The sequence below is a fragment of the Pseudoliparis swirei genome, chromosome 22 (assembly GCF_029220125.1).
Source record: "Pseudoliparis swirei isolate HS2019 ecotype Mariana Trench chromosome 22, NWPU_hadal_v1, whole genome shotgun sequence".
NCBI lineage: Eukaryota > Metazoa > Chordata > Actinopteri > Perciformes > Liparidae > Pseudoliparis > Pseudoliparis swirei.
Genome location: NC_079409.1, coordinates 12655740 through 12680149, shown reverse-complemented (window position 1 = coordinate 12680149; position 24410 = coordinate 12655740). Strand labels below are relative to the sequence as shown.

At 39.9% G+C, this 24410-nt stretch overlaps 2 protein-coding genes across 4 annotated transcripts in view; one reads left to right on the top strand and one right to left on the bottom strand.

Annotated features, from left to right (window-relative positions):
• The first annotated feature begins 350 nt into the window (after positions 1-350).
• On the top strand, positions 351-5676 carry gtpbp10 (GTP-binding protein 10 (putative)). Its single transcript, XM_056443716.1, has 11 exons — positions 351-404; positions 662-859; positions 2109-2302; positions 2440-2531; positions 2730-2874; positions 2983-3056; positions 3200-3252; positions 3345-3452; positions 3567-3644; positions 3802-3925; positions 5181-5676. Exons 2-11 carry the CDS (start codon positions 827-829, stop codon positions 5381-5383), a joined length of 1104 nt encoding a protein of 367 aa, XP_056299691.1. The 5' UTR covers positions 351-404; positions 662-826; the 3' UTR covers positions 5384-5676.
• An 8-nt stretch (positions 5677-5684) lies between these two features.
• The window catches only part of adam22 (ADAM metallopeptidase domain 22), a 52608-nt gene continuing 33882 nt past the window's right edge, over positions 5685-24410 (bottom strand). The window contains exons 11-32 of one of the 3 annotated variants that reach the window (XM_056443715.1): positions 23337-23503; positions 23172-23256; positions 22566-22656; positions 22398-22449; positions 18139-18238; positions 17809-17880; positions 17358-17450; positions 16800-16880; positions 16654-16704; positions 16507-16570; positions 16187-16292; positions 15981-16100; positions 15609-15777; positions 14754-14865; positions 13892-13982; positions 13646-13699; positions 12756-12956; positions 12197-12297; positions 11965-12031; positions 10357-10443; positions 8918-9041; positions 5685-8567 (exon numbers count right to left, since the gene is read on the bottom strand). In XM_056443715.1, the coding sequence (XP_056299690.1) occupies positions 8547-8567; positions 8918-9041; positions 10357-10443; positions 11965-12031; positions 12197-12297; positions 12756-12956; positions 13646-13699; positions 13892-13982; positions 14754-14865; positions 15609-15777; positions 15981-16100; positions 16187-16292; positions 16507-16570; positions 16654-16704; positions 16800-16880; positions 17358-17450; positions 17809-17880; positions 18139-18238; positions 22398-22449; positions 22566-22656; positions 23172-23256; positions 23337-23503 (2109 nt within the window). In that variant the 3' untranslated portion in view covers positions 5685-8546. The remainder of the gene's footprint in view (positions 8568-8917; positions 9042-10356; positions 10444-11964; positions 12032-12196; positions 12298-12755; positions 12957-13645; positions 13700-13891; positions 13983-14753; positions 14866-15608; positions 15778-15980; positions 16101-16186; positions 16293-16506; positions 16571-16653; positions 16705-16799; positions 16881-17357; positions 17451-17808; positions 17881-18138; positions 18239-22397; positions 22450-22565; positions 22657-23171; positions 23257-23336; positions 23504-24410) is intronic. The other 2 variants (XM_056443712.1, XM_056443714.1) reach the window with 2 other exon arrangements.

The window sequence follows — 24410 nt, the reverse complement described above, 5'->3', positions numbered from 1 at the left end:
CACGGAGAAAGACGGAAGATCAGAGCATCTCCCGGCATCCTCACAGCGCTGCCGACGCTGTTCAATGAGTGGGCTTGACGCAGAGAGTTATATTGTTAGGAAATGCATTGCATACATCTCAGTAATGCTCAGGACAATATTGTGTCTGCCCATATATAAAAGCTCTAGATGATAAGCTTTTCATCTCACAATTTTAAACTTCACAACACGTGCGTGTGTGTGTGCGTAAGTGCGCGCATGCATGCATGTGTGAGAGAGAGAGAGAGAGAGAGAGAGAGAGAGAGAGAGAGAGAGAGAGATTCTTTAAGGACAATGAATATAAAATCCCATGGCTCACTCTGGAAAAATGTGTTTTAATAACAGACCAACCAACTGACGCATTTTGCAATCCGCAGCCCCTGAGGGTAAATGTCTCTCTTTATTAATGTACCGTGTGTTCTTTTTTGCAGTACAGTGAAGCCAAAGACATTTTCACATTATGGGCCATTATGTTTGTAAGTTTATAACTAACTTAACATATCAGTATGCTCACGAGTTAATTTGGACGGTATAGGGAGGAAAGTGCCATATGAACAGTAAAGTAAAGGGTGTGTTAATCTCTGTATTTCTAATGAGCGACAACCTCACGTTTTTGTATAACTATTTGTCTATATGCAAAAAGGATCACATCAGCTGTCAGGCGCCTCTGTGGAGTCCCGCCCCTCGACCTCATCATCCAATGAACTGAGAGGATTCCAGCGCTTCCGGTCCTTCACACAAACACATGTGCTAACTAGCCGTTAGCTCAGTCAGCAACACGAGAAAGTGGCAATACACCGCACTGAAGATGGTCCAGTTGAGTAGAATCTGCTTCCGTAAAGTAAGTACTGACGCAGACGTCATGTTCGTCTCATGAGAACAACTCAACGCCGTGTGTTTGTTCACAACCGGTTATGGTGACATTGACTGGCAAGCTAGCTGGTGAAAACATCAACACTGCTCTCAGCTCGTGCTCTGTGATCTCACCGTGAGGATAACGAGCGTTAACGTCAGCGGACCGACGCGTTACTTTAACGACGTGTTCACAGTGGTATGACATGTAAAAGGCGTTCACCACTAGGATATCATTCTAATCACAATATAATTTAATTTGATGAATAATTACATTTCCACGTTTGTGTCATCACTGACATTTGGTTAAGTAATGGTTCAACACATCCACGTTTCGCATAACATAATTAGACCTCCTTCTAGATTGTTCTGGTTATTTTAAGGTCGCAGAGGTTGAATATTATTTCTGTATTAAATGCAATGTAATATTTGACACTAGCTCTATAAAAATAAATATACACTTTTATTAATCCCCAAGGGGAAATTAGTTCTCTGCATTTAACCCATCCTTAGTTATTAAGGAGCAGTGGGCTGCAGTGATGCGGGGTTCAGTGCCTTGCTCAAGGACACTTCGACTTGCAACTAATGGGGAGAGCGGGGATCGAACCCACAGCCTTGCGGTTGCAGGACGGCCCTCTTACCCCACTGAGCTACAGCCGCCCCTATTGTGATGGGTATTAGTCTCCCATCCCTATAAAAGGTCTTACACATATCCCGTTAAAGGAGTTAAAGGTGTACATTATGAATGTTGCAATTGTGTACAAATAAAACACAATTAGGTAATATAGGAAAAATATCTAAGACATTTGACTCCAGAGCAAATGACAGACGATGAAGATATTTATCGTTCAGAGCATATTGTTACATACACAACACATTTACTGTATACATTCTTTTCTGCACATTTGTGGTAAAATAAAGAAAAGCAAGCTGACAGAGACTTAAAGAATCTTATCATGAGAATATTACTGAGTAGACCGCCATCGTGTAGTACAAGTGACATGTTTGTGGCGCAGGAGTCAACATTCTACATGAAATATCACGTACAGAATTATCTGCCGGCTGAATGACAGAGTTTAGTCTTTTATCTTGACCCCTGAGTCTGTAATAAAGTTTGATTTGATTCACCAATGGATGAATAGATTAAAAGAAAAGAAAAAAACATTATCAAATGTAGTCATTTATCTTTTTCCCCAGTCTTCTCTCCAGCACTAATCTCTTTTCTCTGCGTCCTGTAGTATGGTAACTTTGTGGATAATCTCCGCCTGTACGTCCGTGGAGGCAGTGGGGGCATGGGTCTCCCCCGTCTTGGGGGACAGGGAGGGAAAGGGGGAGATGTTTGGGTGGTGGCTTCAAAGAACATGACCTTGAAAAGGATCAAGGACAAGTACCCCGAGAAACGATTTCTAGGTGAAGCAGGAGCCAACAGCAGGTCGGAATATCTCTTATTATTTATGGTTATTGTTATTATGGGCTCTCGTCCACATGAGTTATTGTTTTACGTTTTTCTTAAACATTTTGTATAACTGTTGCTAAGCAAGTGTTTGTGTGCATTTTATTTATCCACAGTGTCCGATCACTGAGAGGAGACAAAGGAAACGACAGGGAGGTCTTGGCTCCTGTTGGTATCACAGTCACCACTGATGATGGCATAATAGTTGGTATGCCAAACTTCTTTTTAAATACCTCCCCATAAGGTGCATTGCATGGTCAGTGTTACAGTTTATGTTCTTCAAGAAGTCTTGAGGTTGTATGTTTACGGGCTTACGTACATCATTTGGGGCATAAAACATGGAGTATCTGTAATCAAATAATGTTAAAGTGGAAACTCAAATCTTTTCAACCCCTCTCCCTCCAAGGTGACCTGAATACGGAGGGTGATCGTCTGATGGTGGCGAAAGGAGGACGAGGAGGCTCATTGCGCTCTGCTTTTGAGCCCAGTAAGGGCCAGATCAAACACATAAGGCTGGACCTCAAACTTATCGCTGACCTGGGCCTTGTTGGGTGAGAGCAGAAACACACGTACACATGATGGTTCATTTCAGTGGAGACTTGAATTGGCACAAATGTTTTCCTTAAATATTGGATTTCTTGGTGCTGATTCCACATCAGGTTCCCTAATGCAGGAAAGTCCTCTCTCCTGACTGCCATGTCTAACGCCACGCCTCAGATTGCAAGCTACTCGTGTGAGTACACAATGCCACACACGTGCACAACCTATGCTTGTGTGATCTTATTTGTGTGTTTATTGCTGTCTGAATTGTGTTCTGGTTTGCTGTGATATGTCTTTTAATCAGAGGCGTTTCTCAAATCTCGATCAATTTCACAGTCACAACTTTGAAGCCAGAGATCGGTAAAGTGATATATGAAGATTACAAACAGGTATTGGAATGCATTTGAGTGTGTTTTCCTTTTAAAATTCCATTGAATTGATTTCACCTTATTGAGTGTGTTCTGATCTTTACTTTTGATAGATTTCGGTTGCTGATCTCCCTGGCCTGATCGAGGGGGCTCACATAAACAAAGGCATGGGTCACAAGTTCCTAAAACATGTTGAGAGGACCAAGCAACTTCTGTTTGTGGTGCGTAGTCACAGAAAGTACATAATCTGAAACTATCAATATATGTGTGTGATTGTAGTCAGAATACCTCGCCGATGATGGAGTTTGATTTGGTTGTGCTTTGTCTGACTGCAGGTGGATGTTTGCGGTTTCCAGCTTGCAAGTAAAACACCGTTCAGGTCGCCCTTTGAAGCTGTTCAACTTCTCACCAAGGTGAGAGTGATATTGGGAAAGATTAAAAATGTATCATTTGAATTTCTCAATGTTTTAATTTGAGATATTCGTCTTTCCATTTTCTCTTTGACCTTTTACCTGATGTACATCATGCATTTATTTACCTTCTCCATCGTCTCCATTTCGTCGCCTTTAGGAATTGGAGTTGTACAAAGAGGAGCTTGTATCGAAGCCTGCGCTACTGGTGGTGAACAAAATGGACCTGCCTGACGCTGAGGACAAACTAGCAGAGCTGAAGGAGCAACTACAAAACCCAGCTGGTAAATCAGATGGATTCTTCATTATTATATTAATTACCTGTATACGTTTTAACATATTTATGATGCAAATTAAATTATGTGTTTAAAGATAGACTCTTTAGCATTAAACCATGTCTAGACCCCGTGAATTCATCAGCTAAAGCTTTCTCAATTTGTGCACACACACACACACTGTCAATCCATTTGGCTCTTGGTTGACACATCAGTAACAAGGTTAAAATGACCCATGATTTTACTTTGTGTTTGACATGATACATTTATTGCCAAATCATATTTAAGGTTCTCCCGGCCAAGGAAAACAAAGTAATTCTCTCATTCAGTCGGTTGCTTTTTTCAAAAAATGGTTTATAACTCGGAGAAACCGATGCAAATCCTCTTTAATGTTGGGGAAGGATGTCTATTATTGGTACTATTGGGCAAAAATTCCCAAATAATCTTTTAGCATATTGACATTTAATGGAACCCCAGGGTATGCAAAAAGGGAAACAAATACTGCTCTTTCATAAGCCCCTCCCACCAGATAAGCGTGGGCATATGCATGTGTTTCATACAGTAACCTATACAGGTACTAGTCATTCGTTTCAACCATCCTCTCGATCGTCATCCTAATGTCGTTATATAGCAGAATTACTCTCCTGTTTTCTTTGCCAACTTGAGGGAGCAATTCGGGGTTGTCTTGCCCAGGGACACACCGACATGGACGAGTGATTAAAGGACAGCCCTGAGCCACAGTTGCCCCCCATATTCTTGTTTGTCATACCATATCAGAATGAAGTTTTTTGTTGTTGCATACTATTGTATGACTTTTTTAATAACATTTCTTTTTGCATTTTCAATGACATTCTGTGGTATTACTTTTTTATGTCTATGACATTTTAATGTCAGACTATAATCTGACTTTTCTTTTGGAAGTTTTTATGACACACTATACTATGACTCCAGTCGATGTGTGTCTTGTGGACTTTGAGAAGTTTGACGACTGTAATACAATGCTGTGTATTTTAAATATATAAAATACGATTTTTCTAAATTTCTTTTTTACACTTTTATGATATATTCTAACATTTTCTTTAAAATTGTTATGACATTTCTAAGACACTACACTGACCTTCGATGACATCGTATACTATTACCTTTCTATGATATTTGTATAACATTGATATGAACAGATACAGGAAGTTTCCCTACTATATGTATTGCCAGTAGCATTTTACAGGAACTAATACATACTGGGCTATTGTTTTCCTCTCTGCAGAGTTCTCTCATCTGTTGCCTGATGACATGATACCGAAAAGCTGCATAACCTTCAGACACATTGTTCCCGTCTCTGCCTCCACTGGGTTTGGGGTCGACCGTTTGAAAAGGTGCATCCGGGAATCGCTTGATGAAGATGCAACTATGGCAACTAAAGCCATTCATCAGGGCAGACTGCAGGCTCTGAGATGCCACTCACATTAACATTTGTGATGTACAAGGACAACATGCATTTCTTTAAAACCTACGGTGGACGATGATGGATGACATAATATTGAAAGTTCTACTTTTAATGGCTGGTCCAAAGCATCCTCTGAGAAACTCTTGAGAAACACAAAACGTGTGCTAATAAGGCTCCATGGAGGACGTCACCAACGGAGGGACCTCGCCTTTCTATTGTGATGCAAAAACAATTATTAAGGCCAGTTTTCCAGTCAACATAATGTGTTTTATTTTCCTGAAAAGTACAAATTAAAGTTATTAGAAATGTCAGCTTAGACAGATGTGTTGATGAAAGTTTTATTTTATATTAAATATATTACAATACTGAATGATTAAGAGGAGCAAATATGGGGATTGATTTTTTGCATCATCAGTCTGTACAGCATTCAGGCAAAATTAATAAATAAAGATAAAAAAGACAGCAGATTAGATTTGAACTACTACATGTGGGTTGCTGCAGCAGGGTGCTGATGTGTCTGGCAGAATGGGACCACATGGTTGAACTGGGTGGTACATGAATACATTCAACTCTGGTCAGATAGACAGACCGCTCATCTGAGGGGTGGTCCTGTTAGGATCGGTCTGTCCAGCCGTGCGCAGGCAGGCACGGCCGATATGTTCAGAGGATTGACTGCAGTCCAGGTGGTCCCATCCTGAGCGGAGAGTCATCAGAATGTCGTATAGTGCAATGTCCCAAACACCAGGAGAAATGTTTTGCTGTTGGACAGTATTATGATGTTAAAAATATTACTCAAAGATCTGAGACGCTCTCCGCAAGCCTTGGCGTAGCCCAGGAAGACGACTGGGCCACGAGACGCCACAAATACTTTTAAGAAGACCAGAGCAAATAAGACCGCTCTGGTCGAAGGCAAATCATGAGCCCATATAGATCTCATGTTCAACATTACGTGTGTCCAAACCTTATGTTACAGATTAGCACATGCCAGAGGGACGACTGCTTCTATTGGCCCCGGGACAATAGGTTTAAAAAAACGGTCTCCATTCAAACTCATCAACACACATAATTACAATAAAGCACTTAATTACTGTTTGAATTGTTGCTGTACATAACGCTGAGAAAAGAGTGAACATTACAAAGGTACTTAATAAAAAAAGATACTAGAAGCAACATTAGTCCAATACTGTGAAGATCTTATGAACTATACAGTCCTAACGCACATGAATTACAAATGAATAAGTGCACACACCGGAACAATAACAAAAGAACAGTAAAATGACAAACAGGAGGCCTTAAGACAACAATTTCTACACAAGGTAGAACAAAGAGTTGTAACTGTACAAATGACTTGCTTTTGGGGAGTGAGATGGGAGTAGTTTCCATGAAAATCCACCTTAAATAGCTACACTGGCATCACATTAGCACTAAAACCCCATTCTGAATATTTTTTTAACATCCTGCCAAAGATTGCCCCAACTTTGCTGAGCAGTGTAGTCTGTGGATCAGAAACCCGTTTAGACAACAGCTAATAGGCAACGAGGGGAACGAGTCTTTTAGTGACATGCTTGTTTCCCGTTACGGTCTCACAAATAGCCTGCCAGAGAAATAAAATCATTAGATTATAGAACTGTCATGCTGCTGGTCTTCACAAGCTCAAACAGCAAGCACTGCACCGCATAGTTAATCATTTACAAGGCTAAATATCTCATTCATTACAGCTTAATCCAAAATGCACATTTCAATCAGTTTCCAGATTCCTCGCCCGAGTGAGGTCATCAACTGCACTCACGTTATTCTTATTCTCACATTCATCTGAGCGACTTGTGCTGCCACGGTGAAAATGGGAGCACGCTGGTCCCCAACACCCGAATGTAGAATCAAGGGGGAACTAACATCTTAATATTATCATTTTCAAATTTCCAATCACCTCCATGAGTTAAAAGTGGCACGTCTACAACTACACCAAACACATCCCTGACACTTCAATAGCACATAAAACTATTAAAGTTGTCCTAAATAATACTCATCAACAACCGCTTCTAGCATAATTCTTAATGTGCCACAATCAACATTGTTATCAATATTTCCCTCAGGCATTACTGGATGAGTGTATTTCTCCCAGAAATGGATGGAGACTAGTGTTAAGATAATATTAAAACACTTTTACATTCGGCTGTGGATGGAAAAAGCTTTTAGAAGTCACAGTCACACAGGAAAAAGCCAGAGGGCGGAAAATAATCTGGACGAAAAATAGAAACACAGACAGAAAACGATTGCGGTTCTCCTACGCTTACCTACAGAGATCCACTTCTGCCTTACAACACAACACAGCAGGAAGAGACTCGTTTCCTCTTTCAAAGTAAAAGCAAAAACATACTCTGTGTGTATTTTTACTGTACATATTTACACACGCACAAACATACTATACTGAAGGGAGGAAGGGCAGGACGGGGCCCACGTCATGGGTTATGGGTAATAACTGATGATACATATGGTTTACCTATAGTAGAGAGAAAGCATCTAAGCCTGCAGAAGGTATTAAAATCACTGCCCCCTCGCATGCTTTCTTCTCAGATTGGACAACTGTTCTTCGTGTCTTTTCAGTCGGAGGAAGTTGTTGATAAACGGTTGTCTCATGCATACAGTGTTGGAGTTTCTACAGTGATTCACGTGCGTCAAAATGATCCAACAAGTCCAGAGATGCAGTGTGATACGATGACCTGCTCCTGGCTCCATTGTTTCTTCTCGCTGGAAACAAGGAGATGGGGGGAGGGGCAATGAAGTCTATCAAGAGAGGATGTAAAGGTCGAGTAGATGTTTGAGGACAGGTGCAGGGGTGAGAGTAGAGGGGGTTTCCAGTCCTAGGGCTGAGGCCTGAGCGGACAGGAACAGCTCAGTCTGAGCTCCAGCTGGTCTGGAGTGGATGTGGAGATGGTTTCTCCGCCGGCATTCGATCTGCATCATCTTGTAGAGATCCGCTGGATGACGCTGCCTGGCAAGACAGCCTCGGAGATGCTTGTACACACTCACTCACACACACCGTTGCCTATTTCCACTCCAGTGGGGGGGCTCGCTCTGTTTCTCTAACATCACTTAGAGTCAATTTTGTTTCAGTTGTATGTTTTTCATTCCTAGAAAAGGAGAGACGAGTGTAGTTCCTTGAGGACTCGGTGGGCAAGAAGGCTGTTATATTGAAGTCTCCCACAGCTTAGGAGATGAAGGAGGGAGAAGCACAGACAAGAGAAAGGGGTGGGGAAGAGAAAAGGAAAGTCTTTTGTCACTATGTGTTTACATAGATTTGCTTCTTTAAATCCTGACCTTCATTAGCAGTATTTTAGTAACCTTCCGTGTTCATAGTTTTGACTTTATAAAGCCATGTACACACTCCACTAGTCTTTCAAACTAAACGTTAACTGCCCAATAATAGCCCAACCTGACAGACGAGGCGTAACAGTAGTTCATTTGATTTTATGTTGTGTGTCATAGTAGAAGACAACTGATGCAGCCTCTTGGCAACCAATTGTATCTCTATAATCTATAATCTGATTGATACTTGCCCTGGCACTCTGCCTGTTGGCTTTCCTCTGCTCATCGGGGAGAGGGGGCATGGGGTACGGGTATCTCCTGCTGGATGCAATAGATCCTGTAGAGGAAGTGGGAGACTTGGCAGGGGATAGCGTCCTGAGGAAAAAGAGGAGGTGACATTAATAAAGTATTGCCTCTTATGTTGGTTGGTCTGGTTGGTTTGGGATTCAGTTAGCCAAAGACATAGAGGGATGATAAGGCAAAATTCAGGACTTTAAGCAACATCCTCCTCAAGCATACAGCATGTACCTCTGTATACAGCATGTACCTCTGCATACAGCATGTACCTCTGCATACAGCATGTACCTCTGCATACAGCATGTACCTCTGCATACAGCATGTACCTCTGCATACAGCATGTACCTCTGTATACAGCATGTACCTCTGCATACAGCATGTACCTCTGCATACAGCATGTACCTCTGCATACAGCATGTACCTCTGTATACAGCATGTACCTCTGCATACAGCATGTACCTCTGCATACAGCATGTACCTCTGCATACAGCATGTACCTCTGCATACAGCATGTACCTCTGTATACAGCATGTGCCTCTGTATACAGCATGTACCTCTGCATACAGCATGTACCTCTGCATACAGCATGTACCTCTGTATACAGCATGTACCTCTGCATACAGCATGTACCTCTGCATACAGCATGTACCTCTGCATACAGCATGTACCTCTGCATACAGCATGTACCTCTGCATACAGCATGTACCTCTGCATACAGCATGTACCTCTGTATACAGCATGTACCTCTGCATACAGCATGTACCTCTGCACACAGCATGTACCTGGACACATACATGTACAGCTGGGTGGGCATCGTCACAGTTTCCTGACACATCATTACTTTGTCTTCATCATTGGGCTCTGGCCCTTAAACAGACTATACTTAGCAGGAAATCACCTATAGTCAGTATTACAAAAACATGCTAGTGGTCTTGAAAAATTGGATCAGTATGTGCATGTTTAAATGAGGAATGCAGTGAGTATGATGGGTGACTGGGACGGCAGACCAGACTGGGTGAGATTGACAGACAGAGAAGCTGAGGGAGAGTTCCTGTCCAGTGAATTAGCCACAGAGAAACGGCCCCAACACCAACATGCAGAAGCAACAAGAGACGTGAAGAAGGGCAGAAGGAGAACATAGGAATAACATGATAATATAAGTGTCACAATGACACAAGCAGTAAGAGCCTTTTAAGTAAAGTAAAGGTTGCTGATCAAAGAAATTATGAATGTCTTCACTGAAAATAAGAATTTCATAAAATACAATATATTATAATAACATGCCAGTTGCCGATAAATTAGATTTTAAACCGTTCCTTGACTAAGCCACAAATCAATCCGACAATGAGGGGGTCTTTGGACAAGCGTGTGGGGTACAGGTCTGAGGTAATACCTAAGGCAAGGTCCTTGAGTGTTTATATTCACATCTTCTACCCATTTAGTTACATCATATAATTCTTTGAAGCGAGGGGTTAAATACCTGTGGGAAGGGGGTGATGGACACAACACAAGGAGGGGGAGAAGAGAGAGAAGGAAGGAAGGAAAACAAATTGAGAAGCACAGAAAACCTTCAGAAATAAGCAAGTGTCGGGGGGAGAGAGGAAGAGGGAGTATTTTAGGAAAGCAGAGCAGAGCAAAGATATCCTGAACAAACACTGAGATGCAATTGAGAAAATGATGTAAGGATGGCGGACAGACGTCTGTGCGGTTCTAGATGAAAACGGCACCATGGAAAACACAAACAGCTGTGTTGTGTGTTACAGGCTCAGTTGCATATTGATTACATGTCACGCCATTCCACGCAGTTAGTTAGTCAGTCTCATGAGAACGGGTGCACTGCAGACAATATTAACATCACATGTTCACACGTAAGAGGTGAGTACAGTTTAAAAGATGTAAAGCCGTAAAGGTGTGATTCAGCCTCACAAGCCAGGAAGAGCAACTAGCTGGCCTCAGTGCAACATACTATTTATACCTTCCTCTATCTCTGATCAAACATTTGAGAGTTGAAATATATATAAATGTAAAAATGTATATATGTATATATTTAAATATATATAAATATATACATCAGTGTAAATATATATTTAAATATAGATTTAAAACAAATATTTATTATTCTTTATTTTCCTATTGTCAAATAATTCAATGCAAAAAACAAAACCAACAATACATTAATCATGCTGTTGTACTGCTATGATTTCCCACTAGGATTAATAAAGTTAATAAAGTATCTCGGGATTATGTAGGGATGGAACACCTAGATGCTGTAGGGATGATACACTTAGATTATGTAGGAATGGAACACTTAGATTATGTAGGAATGGAACACTTAGATTATGTAGGGATGGAACACTTAGATTATGTAGGAATGGAACACTTAGATTATGTAGGGTTGGAACACTTAGATTCTGTAGGGATGATACATTTAGATTATGTAGGAATGGACCACTTATATTCTGTAGGAATGGAACACTTAGATTATGTAGGGATGGAACACTTAGATTATGTAGGAATGGAACATTTATATTCTGTAGGAATGGAACACTTAGATTATGTAGGAATGGAACATTTATATTCTGTAGGAATGGAACACTTAGATTATGTAGGAATGGAACACTTAGATTTTGTAGGAATGGAACACTTATATTCTGTAGGAATGGAACACTTAGATTATGTAGGGATGGAACACTTAGATTCTGTAGGGATGATACACTTAGATTCTGTAGGAATGGAACACTTAGATTCTGTAGGGATGGAACACTTAGATTCTGTAGGGATGGAACAACTAGATTCTGTAGGAATGGAACACTTAGATTCTGTAGGGATGGAACACTTAGATTCTGGTAGACAAGGTAGTGTTTTCATGGTATTTGTTCGCTCTAGCTTTATCCTTTAAAAAAAATCAATTGTGTCTATTTCCCACAAGAGCTTCTCCCCATCTGCACATCCCGTTACAATGTTTTTTGACCTCACGTCCAACGTGCCAGAAGGAACTTACTCTGTGGAGTTGGAGCGAGCACGGAACTTCTTTCCTTTGAGTTTCTTGCGATTACCGCTCAGATTTCCTGGACAGAAACAGAACATAAACAAACACTCTAAATAAAAGCATAAACAATGTAAAATATGGGTGCAATGTGTTTGATGGAAGAGTATCAGCAGGACAACAATGTGTTTGTTTCCCCAAAGCAAATGTAAGAAGCCAGATCTCCTGTGGTTAATTTGTGCGTTACCTTGCCATGAGTTGCTCCTCGGTCGCCCATTTTCACAGATGTCAGAGATTTTTTTGGCGTCTGGGATTCTCTCGCTCCACGAGTGGGATAGTCCATTAGATCTACACACACACACACACACACACACACACACACATGCACACAACACAATAGACAGAATATCATCAGTTCATCATCCTTATAAGCAGCTACAATGCTGTTCTGTTCCTGTTGCATTAGTGGAGCAGTGGGATACATTAAACATAAAGACACTATCGCAGCAGATTGGTAACATTATGAGCTCTTAAACTATATCATGGCAGCTGAATGAGACATGATATGAGACGAATAATCGTGAGATAATTTCTCCTCAATTTTTCATCGGCAAAACATTTTGATTTTACTTCAAAATGTCCACAGAAAGCGAAACATAATGAAAGCCATGACAGTAACAAAGCATGACATGAACACACCAATGATTTAGAGAACCCAGCACACACACACACACACACACACACACCTACACACACACACACACACAATTGGCAGTTGATGAATGAGTGATGATGAGATGGCACACCTGAAGCCAAACAGTGAGATGTTCTGAGAAAAGGATGCGAAGGAGGGGGTGAAGGACGGAGTGCAAATCTGTAGATGCGACAGGCAGGCTGACCTCTTCTTGGAGCTGCAGCCAGAGTTTGTACTGACACCTGGAGGCATGTCACTGTAAAAGGAATCTGCATCCCCAGGCTTCGTTACATAGTCACCTGGGGGCATTTGCCTGGAAATACAGAAGAATACTTTTAGATACAAAATCACAGTGAAAATGGAAGAAAAGAAATCACCCTACAAATGCTCTTGCAAAGTCATGTATCACAAAGGTTTAACAAATTACCTTTTTAGTTGTATTTACTTTATTTGTTGAAACTTCTTATTGTTGTGTACGTCTACCACAACTTTACATATTCCAGAAAGACGTTCAGCAACAACTGAACATCTGTTTTTTGTGTTGCATTTAGATCTATTGACCCGTATGTTTAACAGCAGTGGCAATGGTGTAGTAATGCCTCAGAGGTGGAAAGGATTTATGTGTAAAATATGATGGTAAAGAATAAAATGCCTCACAAAATATTACACTAGCTCCTCTCAACCAACTGCTATAGTCAAATCCTTGTGACTGATGCATCTGTAACAATAATATAATAATGTAATGTTTATAATAGTACAACACTCTAGGTGGGACTGTTTTGCATATTGCATATATTCCGATTTTATACTTTACATACATTTTGATGATAATACGATGGTATTGATACATTTAGTTTACCACAGGTCTTTTATATTTATATTTATATATATATATAAACATACACTATCAGACGTTATTTACAGAACACCAACTCTCAAAATATGCCATGTAAAATGTACGTAAATGAAGCACATTGAATATAGAGTTTAAAGTGAGCAAACCGGCAGAATCTTCGATGAACTTCAGACTCCACATAGCATCTCTGCTTGTAGCTCCTGTGAAGAGAAAAACGAGTATCCTTAGTCCAACAATAATATTCCTTTTGTTAAATCTATTTCATAATAAAAAGCAGAAATTCCCAACCTTGTTGACTTGTGACCCTTCAAAATAAAGCAATATGTACTTGCTACCCCTTGTCAATTATTGTGTAATCCACAGGAAATCCTGTCTGGTTGAGGGACACTCACTTGTAACACCAGGCTGTAACAGCGAGAACAAGGGCGAGGACGAGGATGGAGCCTGCGATGGCCCCGATGATGATGTTGGTACTGCTGATACCTGAGACAGAGGGAGAGAAGAGAGCGTGGAGTCAAATGTGTGTTAATTGAATGTGTGTCTCTTGTTTCCCGAATCATGTGGACACAAGGGGATACACAAACCACGAAACACTGCAGCAAAACACAAAAACACAGTAACACTTAGCAGGAAAAGTGTAGAGGGAGAACAAGGGGGACCAAACTGAGAAGAACCAAACTGCTGTCCGCCCTCAGCACCACTCTGAGGGGAACTTATATGTGCAGTAGAGTCCCATTCAGGAAAACATTACAGACTGCTGGATTTGTAACTGAACAATGGTCAGAATTAGCCGACTGAAGTGCAGCTGAAGTTGAGGTGAGAGAGAAAATGGACCGGGAAATGACATCAAAGACGAGACAAATACGATGAAAAGGAACTCAAATCTGACCTCAAGTCACTCCGTCAAAGACATCAGCCTGTCGACAAAGAATGAGTGTGAAAATAATGACAAACGAAAAGAATGACATGCATGGTTCAGTGAATACAAATGCAGCTGGTTTGAATGAGCAGACATGAGACCCGACGCGCTAAAACAAAACAAGAAGAAAAGCTTCAAAATAAAATGTGTGAATGGGATCAGTGAAGGGGAGGGAGTTCAACAGAAGAGCTGAAAGGAATGAAGTGGGCTGGAAAGAGTTGAGAGGTATGGGAAGCAGAGAAGAACAGATGGAGAGGAAGGAGAAAAGGCCCAGAAATGTGAGATGAAGAGAGGAATGGAAAGAGGCAACAAAGAGTTATAATAACATCTGTTACCTGAGACTGAAGAAGTGGGTCCGACCACAAGATAACTGAGGGGAGACGTGGCGTTACAGTCTTCTCCTGCCCATCCCAGGTAACACACACACTTCAGCTCACTACTGCACACCTACATTTAAAAAAAAGTGAATAGTTAAAAACTAATTATGTTGGCCTTTTGAACCATAAGGATTAAAAACCCTTACAGTAGAAGTTGTGCTGAATAGCAAAGATAACCCAGTATTAGTTTTGGAAAGTCTTATTGGCATTCAGACATTTTAATTAACTGTTAATATCCTAACTATTGTGCTCATTCTCAAAAGTATAAACCCTTTATCAGAGAAATACGAGTTGTTAATAACATATTTGAATCGAAAACATTTGCAATTCAAATTTGGTCATTTAATATTACATTTAAAGTGTCATACTTCATGTCAATAGATAATGTGCTACTAGTATTACTCAATATATTACTCCAGACCAACTGTAGGTTGAGGTTTTATCAAGTAATGCTGAAGTTTTAAATTGTGTATACAATATATTTAATTAGTAACATTATTGTCAGCAAGCTCAGTCAAGCGGATTAGACCTTATATCAAGTTATTACCTGAACAAATGATTGTTTTTAACAGTTAGATATGCATACTTCTTAGACAGATATGTTTATCATAAAATTAAAAAACATAATAGTGTTAATCATTCTGAGCTTCTTAAACCTCTAGATGATAAAGTACGAAAGAATACCAAACTAAAATGTACACAACACTTGTTGCACACTTGTATGTTAATGTGTGTGTGTGTGTGTGTGTGTGTGTGTGTGTGTGTGTGTGTGTGTGTGTGTGTGTGTAGGTGTGTGTGTGTGTGTCTGTGTACCCCGTGTCCAGAACAGATGGTCTTGTCCGTGGTCCCGGGACAGGTGCTGATGTTGAACGTTTGGATGGGGAGACATTTGTGATCAAAACAAATGCTGTCTGTCCCGCAGGCGGTCCAATCCTCGACGTACCCCAGGTCAGTGTCTCCATCGATCAGCACGTGGGCACCGCTGAACATCAAACACAGTCACACACACAGCAGTCAACACGAGAGAGACTTAATCAGATTGTATTATAGTTCAACGGTACATGCATGTTGCCTTTGCTGTGCACAGTATCTTTAACAGCTGGACGGACAGAACTAAGGAACACAACTAGTCCCAAAACAAAAGATTAAAGATCACCAAAAGTGTTCCTCCTCGACGGCGTGTACCTGCAGTCCAGAGAAGCACTGTGCCGGGCTACTGAGAAAGAGGTCATCCCTCCATGCAGCTCTCCCAGTCGCGGGGCAGGTGAGATGTTGGAGCACAGCAGGTACCCGCAATGAACATCCCTGATGCACAAAGATGCAACCAATCATCACGGAGAGTCAAATAAGATGATAATAAAACGGCTCAGTCACAGAAAGGGTTCCCTCACTGTTTGTTACACTGGGTCCAGGTGTCCTTGTCCTTCCCACAGTTGCCTTTCTCTGTCCCTTCAATGTTTAACTTCTCGTAACAGAACTTGTCAGCCGCTGTTGCCTCTGAGGTAGACACAAAACGAAGAGCATTAATATCTACTATAAAGAAGTGTATCTCTATAAAAGACTTGTAGTAGAGATTCAATTCAATTCTGTTTATTTTGTATAGCCCATTATCACAAAATAAAATGTTGCCTCAGAGGGCTCTACATACAGATACATGTGTTCTTTTGCTAATGAGTTAATACTAAATTACATTTGCACATATTCTACTTACTCTCTCCCCAAATGTACTTGCACTGTCTGTCTTTGGTTTTGCACCTTCCATTGAAGCAGCGGCCCTGCAGAGGGAAATAAAGAGTCAGAAAAGTCAGAAAAGTCAACTCTGCAGAGTTGTTCAATGTAAAGTATCTCAATATCTCACCTGGTCCTTTTCACAAGTGTAGCCATCCATCTTGTGCACATTTGTTGGACACTGCAAACAACAAGGAAATCCTTAGAGGTCCTGTGATGCACTGTGTGAGTTTATCGCTCTGTTTGCAGAACACTGGGAGGGAAGCTCGTGCTCACCTGGCTGGAATTGCCTGTGCAGTTTTCTGGGATGTCGCAGTCGTTCACTGAATCTCTGCACACGACTCCCATGAACTCCATCTGTAAGAGCACTCAATGAAGATCCAACAGACTCTTAGTGTTTGTAATTAACCTTTCTCTCTCTCTCTCTTTCTCTTAGTCCATTTATGACGAGGCTGTGTACAACTAGACTAGTACATTAATTTAATCATTCAATCATTTTGAGATATTTGAAAGCCATAAACATCTCGATTGTGGTCATGAATTGTAAAGGAAAGGAAACATTTTAGGTTTATGGTCAAGAAGAAAAGCTAAGACTGATTGTCACTTGTTCCAGGTGGCCTCCGACTTTAAAGTAGCATCAGTTTTCTTTGTTGGCTGTTTTAAAAGCCAGAGTATGAAATGAAAGTAAATCCAAGTGGAGATTGCCATGTGAGGACCAAAGAAGGCATATGGGGCGCCTCCTTGAGCTCGGTGCCATGAGTAGTTAGTACCTCTACTTTACCCCAAACTGCACACCAGCGGAGTATGAAAGGTGTAGTTGGGCGTGTTTCGTACCTGGCATCTGTTGCAGCAGAGTCCATTGCTGCACTTGGAGCCTTGGGTCAGAGTGCACTTGCTGCAGCAGGCCTCCCCCTCGCTGGCACACTCCTAAACAGACAGACAGAAACTTCTCTCAGGTGTCTTCCTTTAATTTGGTGCTAAGTGGTTGAATGTAACACATTATCTCATCAAACAGTATAATCTATTCCAACAGAGGTCTCTCTATAGACACACTCTATAATTATGCAATAACTATAATCACTATGTTTGTAGCGCCTTGATTTCTCCAATCACAATACTTTACTTTGTGTATGTAAATTACTTTAAATGACTTTGTATTAGTCTGACACAGAATGTGGTGTTGTTGTTGGGTAATATCCACCACTTTGACCGTGTATCATTACCAAGTTAACCCTTTAGGGCATTACATGACAGCATCCAGTCATCTAAAAGTACTGTTGCTTACCGCTGGGCTGCCACAGTCACACTCCTCTCCTGGCTCCATGAAGCCATTTCCACACACCGGAGGGTCCAAAAGCTGAGTGGAAGGGGGGCAGAATTCATGTTAAAACTACTAAGAGGACACATGTATGTATATGAGCATGGACAGATTACTAAAGAGGCCTGCAGGGCAGAAGTTACTATGAATTGAACAACTAATTGTTGAGAAGTCACAAATATACACAAAATAATCACAGAGACGCAATTCTACCAAAAACATGCAAAACTATCAGAAACACAAAATGACCACAACAAGATACACATGTGCCGATGCAACTGTGTGAGTGTGGCGTACCTTTAGAGGTTTGTTGAACAGACAGGCTCCTCCACCGCTGTTTAGAAAGTTGTGGAACTCTTCCACGTTGCAGTCGGAGAACCTCTTGGGCAGGTAGAAACTGTTCAACACATTATTATGCTGTTACCGTGGATACGTTACAGACAGCATCTTCAGATAATACTGGGATGGGCAGCTTGTTCGCCGAACACATATTACAGGAGAAAACACTGGAAAAATATATTTCTGTCCACACAAATGGACATTTCAGACTCACATTTAATTTCAGTACAACATAATATGCCATGCCAGGCATGTCATATATAGTATAGTTTCTATTTCTTACGCTGTAGCATGAATATTTCAGATTTTACCACAGGTTTACCATACTCACAGTTCAGAGGAGATCCTTACTACAACATGGAGGTAGATATACAGTAGAGCTAAGATTGTATGGATCACATGGAGAAATATAGAAGATGTGGATTGGATTCTAAATGGATTTATGAATTTGGCACGGAAATGAACTCTTGTGGATGACTCACAAAGACATGTATTATTGCATTATCATGTGATACTAAAAGGATCACTTCAATATTCAACACATTTTTACAAATTACTCAAAACAGAAATCAAGTTTATCAAATCTTAAATGCTCAGTGCGATTGCTTCGATTGACTTATATTATAATATTTGTAAAAGTCCAGCTAGATGACACATTCACCAGAAGCCCAAACAACTTCTGAAGTAATTGAGCAAATTTGTCACAATCAAATGTTCTGTTTCCATTCTGATGCTTTTTATGACATGGACCCAAAACTAAGCAGCATTTAAACTTCATCTTACTGCTGCACCATCAGTCATTGGTGTCTGAGTCGAGTGACTCTGGTAGTGTGGCTCTTCAGGGCTGGCACAGGAGACAATGTAATAATAGACATACTCTGTGAGAGGTTGTCATCGTTTGATATGAAATGTGTATAAGTGAAGCCACGTACAGTGATAATGTATCAGGAGCCAGTAATGACACTTAGATGATGGGTGAAACACACTACAATATTTCAGGTAGATTGAATCAGGTTTAAAGTTGTCCCAACTCTCACTGAGATTTGCATTTTTTAATTACAATTTTTTCACCAGCTCGTACTCTCATCAAATCTTGTAGTGTTATCCCCTTTCAACAGTAATACGGTGTTCAAGATGAAACGTGCTTGAATGAGAAGAACAATCATTTATAAATAATAATTATTTATTATTTATTATGATTTTATTTTCATGGGGACTAATATTATTAAATTATTCATATCTTCAACTGTACAACACTGATTTAACAGATGTTCTGTGCAATAATGATGTGATACTTTGTAATACGGTTTACAATGACATGAATAGTGTTTTTATCTATACTATATATTTAAACTAATACTCTAATCAAAAAATTTCAGCATTATTATTACATACACTGTTGTGTATTTTAGTATACCTTTTTATTTATATTTCTTACTTCTATTTTTCATATTTACTGCTGTTATAGAATAATGCACAATGTCTTAATATTTAATTATGTATTTCAAAAGAGTAACAGACAAATACTAATGTATTATTTGCCTAGTACATAAAGCACCTTGTTTTTCCAAAAAAACAATTACAATTATTTATTTATTCATTCATTCCCACTCAGTCTATCAACTCCTCGTAGCGTTTAGGAGTCCAGGCAGTGTCACACTGAACCAAAAGCATTCCCTTGACTTTAGGTCTTTATTAAAGACTATTTTAGTTAATTATATCAGAAACAATTTCTTCTCAATGTAATGCTCTTTATAATCATATTTTGTCCAGAATCAATTATTAACGGAAACGAAATATGAGTAAAATTAAATATTGATAGAACAATTCTAAATCCTAATTTAACCGTAATGAATATAAACATATATACTAACAAACACGTGCGCACACACACAAACACACACACACACACACAGACACACACACACACACACACACAAAAGCTAAATCCTGTGAGAAATGTGAGAACAGTTAGTAGTAGTCGTCAGGTTACATCGAACAGACATGCAGGTGCTAAGGAATCAAAAGAAAAGTCCATCGATGGACATGACTGAGGGTTGCTCATTGAATACAGGAGTCTGAAATACCATTGAGTGTATTTTAGTGAATAGAGATCTGGGCCAGGTCCATTCACAGGTAACAGTCTCTAGGAGCGCAGAGTCACCTGTCCTCTGTCATTTGACCACATGACATTATAGCAGCATTATTACGATTACCAATAGAGCAGAACCTGCGCGGGGAGTGTTAGGGGAGTGCACTGCCGTTACAGTGAAATGAGGTAGTCAAATAGTGGCCTAAGATGAGAATGACATTGCAGACTGTTTCAATCGGTTAGAGATGGACAAACATAACTGATGAAAAGTCCTGACTTTCAAAGCGCAGGAGGGAGATGGAGCCTGTCAATAAATTTGAATATTTAAATCAATAACATGTTCTTGGCTGATCAGACATGTGAAATCGTACAAAATGGTTCTGAAAAATACAGTCAGTGTATAATAAAAGGACATCAAACTGTATTTGTTCATATCATTTGAATAAATAAGATAAGCTGGGGCCACAACAGCTGCTGTGCTGTTGGATGAGATGGGAAAGGTTGTGATGACTGACAACCCCTCCGAGGCAGCCGGTTGGTTCAAAACAGCACAGGCAACGTTCTAGCCAAGCTTCAGCTCACCTGCTGTCCCATTCGGGATAGAGGGGGAACGCGAGAAGTATTTAAGAAGAGGGGTATATATATATATATATATATGTATATATTCACACTTACACACAGGTCACAGAGGCTTTCACAGACACAACACACAATCACATCCGAATGCTCACAGAAAGCCTCCGCAGTACAAACACTGCATATGTACACTCAGACAAAACATACACAGACTGATTTATCACCTGTTTTCTCATTTGAGCAGCAACAGATTATATAACATATTACTGCTGAGAGAAGCCCAGTAAAGTTATATATACAGGACTGTCTCAGAAAATTAGAATATTGTGATAAAGTTCTTTATTTTCTGTAATGCAATTAAAAAAACAAAAATGTCATGCATTCTGGATTCATTACAAATCAACTGAAATATTGCAAGCCTTTTATTCTTTTAATATTGCTGATTATGGCTTACAGCTTAAGAAAACTCTAAAATCCTATCTCATAAAATTTGAATATTTCCTCAGACCAAGTAAAAAAAAAGATTTATAACAGCAAAACAAAATCAAACATTTGAAAATGTGTTTCCAGGTGTTTCGAGTTAATTAGACGATTCAAGTGATTTGTTTAATACCCTACTAGTATACTTTTTCATGATATTCTAATATTTAGAGATAGGATAATCAGCAATATTAAAAGAATAAAAGGCTTGCAATATTTCAGTTGATTTGTAATGAATCCAGAATGCATGACATTTTTGTTTTTTTAATTGCATTACAGAAAATAAAGAACTTTATCACAATATTCTAATTTTCTGAGACAGTCCTGTATATATAGGCTGACACCTAGTGGTGAATTATCAAACTACAATAACACTCCAGCGGATAGAAATATTAATATCAGCTTATTTACATCACATAATTTATATTACATCAAATTTGTTTTAAGAATTTAGATTAAATGATCTAAACCTTTATAATTTGTCTAACATAAACTTGTTACTGACATGTGTGTGAGATGTGATCTTGTTTAGTGCTGATCGTCACTGTGCGAATGTTTTAACTGTGAGGTCGAAAAATAGGACTGAAGATGAAAATGAGCTAAGCTAACTCTGGTACAGAACATCAAATGGTAACATTTATGTTTAATATTGTAAATGGTACCTTACAAATAAAATAAAGCTTCTGCAAGCAAAAACCTTTCCTAATATAATAAAATACGAGTATGTGTCAGATGCTTTGAGATGTATACATAGAACATATTCTAAGAAATGTCCACAATTAATGTTTTATGACTTTTACATCATATTTCAAAACTCTTTGTTTAAAAATAGAGAATACATTATTATGCTAACCAATGTACAACATGGTATCTAACTCTAATGGTGTGTATATTAAAATATATTAGGAAAACTCTGTGTAACAACTGCTCAGTGACTCAAATACACACATGTATCTTGATGGACAATGTTTTTATCACAGTCAGATTTTCATCAGAGAATTATTTGGGGAAACTCGTCTTATTATGTTGTGGCTTTAAGATTATGGATTGATCAGTAAAAGTCACTTACCCAACATCATCCATGATACAGCCCGACCAACGATCTTCACACTTGCACTCGCCTGGAAATTAAAAATAAATTCACATCAACATCTTTGCATTGCATATAAACGAGCCTTAAAGGGAATGTGTGATGGAAAAGCAAGAAATAAAGGACTCGTTAAAGTTTAATGTGTACCATTGAGGATCCTCTTCTTGTCAGAGAAGATGCCAATGTTCTGTCCAAGAGACTGAGCGAGGGTTATGGCCATCTCATCTGTTTTACCATACTGATGAGAAAGGCGGATGAGAGAGAGAGAGAGAGAGAGAGAGAGAGAGAGAGAGAGAGAGAGAGAGAAACAGCAGGACACAGAAAATACACAATATCAGATCAATCTGGAAAAAATAATTGTGTTAAAAAAGAGTTTACAAAGAAAACCCCAAAAATGTGGATTAATTAATCAAATGAAATGATCAGATGATATATGCCTGTAAACTAAAACTGCAGAGTACAACAGGAATAAGTGCACAGGATCTAATTTTAGATGTATAATTTTAGGGCTTAGCTTAGTCAGGGGGGAGAGGCCTGCGCCCTGCAACGCAGTGATCCGGGGGTGATCCCCCCCTCCCATTAGTTGCGTGAGAAGTGTCCTTGAGCAAGGCCCCCCCCCCCCAGTCAGGCGCTTCACACACGCCCACTGCTTGCTATAACTAAGGATGGGTTAAATGCAGAGAACTAATTTCCCCTTGGGGATTAATAAAAGTGTATATTCTAATGGGCAGTGAACTGTCGTTGGAGGCTCACCTCATTGACTCCTCCCCCTTTATCCAGGGAGCAAACTCCTCCCATATAGGATGCTCCTCCCCAGCTGCTATGGAAACGATTCCCTCTGTTAAGAAAATAAAATGATGAGTTTAATAAAAAAGATTTAGATTACACAAGAGCGTCATTTTACGGATTTAGACTCACGAGAAGAGGTGAACGGAGTCGCATTTCTCCTTGATGAAGTATATTCGATACTTCATGAACTCCCTCAGCGTCACCATGGGGTCGTCATCAATGTTGAACTTGTTGTCAGCTGACCATGTCTCCATGGCAACGAGCACAATCCGGGTATTAAGCTGTTCCTTGAAAATCTGGAGAATTAATAGTAGATTTAATATTAGTTGAGTTATCTTTTGAAACGCCTCAATTGAAAATGCCCTAAACAATACTGCCATGGCGTGGTTGATATTAAAAGTGTCCCGCTTCATACTCGTGAACATCTCCAGCTGTAAAAGCAACATTCAAACAGTCGATCAGCCTCCCGCCACCAGACAGCAGCACATCACAGGCAGCCACATGAAGTCAATAAGGGCAACAGTCTGAAGGGCATACTGTGTGCAGGGAGCAAACAGGCAAATAATAATGTTTGCTTTTATAAAATGGAAATCTATTGGAGTCCCGCACAGACATACAGCGGAGGAGAGGCCAAGAGCAAAGTCTCTTTGTATAAGATGAATGCCCTGTAGTATCAACAGAAAGCTGTTCCCAATCCAGCTCTGATTCCCTCACCCTATAACTCCACTTCAGTGTGTGCAGAGCCATCCTCATCCTACTTCACCTCGATACATTTAAGTCACAGAGCCGATTCTCAGAAATATGTATACGCGATGATCTTAGAAAAAGAAAGAAGATCATTGAACACTGACTGAACAAAAAAGGGTAGCCAGTAATGACTTGTCTTTACTCAATCTGTGTCATGGGAAAACTTGTTGCAATGCATATATTGATGCATTTCCATTTGGGTCCAACAGTGATCATATCTGATGCCACTGTGAATGTGGCCTCAGTGCAGGATGGCATACACTGGGGGGGGGGGAAAAGGCAACTATACTCTCACATGGAAATCAATGTGAACGTCCCAAACAGAGTCTGCTTCATATGATCTCCTTCAAGGACACAACAAAAAAGCCTGACCTTTCCCTAGCTTCCTCAGCCTATCAGCTTACAGACATGACCCTGTGGCAGGTCAGATTTCAGTAGCACAGCAAGCAAATGTGG

Excerpts from the sequence above, each read along its gene's own strand:
- gtpbp10 (XM_056443716.1), top strand. The coding sequence starts at position 827 with ATGGTCCAGTTGAGTAGAATCTGCTTCCGTAAA. Across the intron at positions 860-2,108 it reads GTAGAATCTGCTTCCGTAAA|TATGGTAACTTTGTGGATAA; the intron begins GTAAGTACTGAC and ends TGCGTCCTGTAG. Across the intron at positions 2,532-2,729 it reads TGATGATGGCATAATAGTTG|GTGACCTGAATACGGAGGGT; the intron begins GTATGCCAAACT and ends TCTCCCTCCAAG.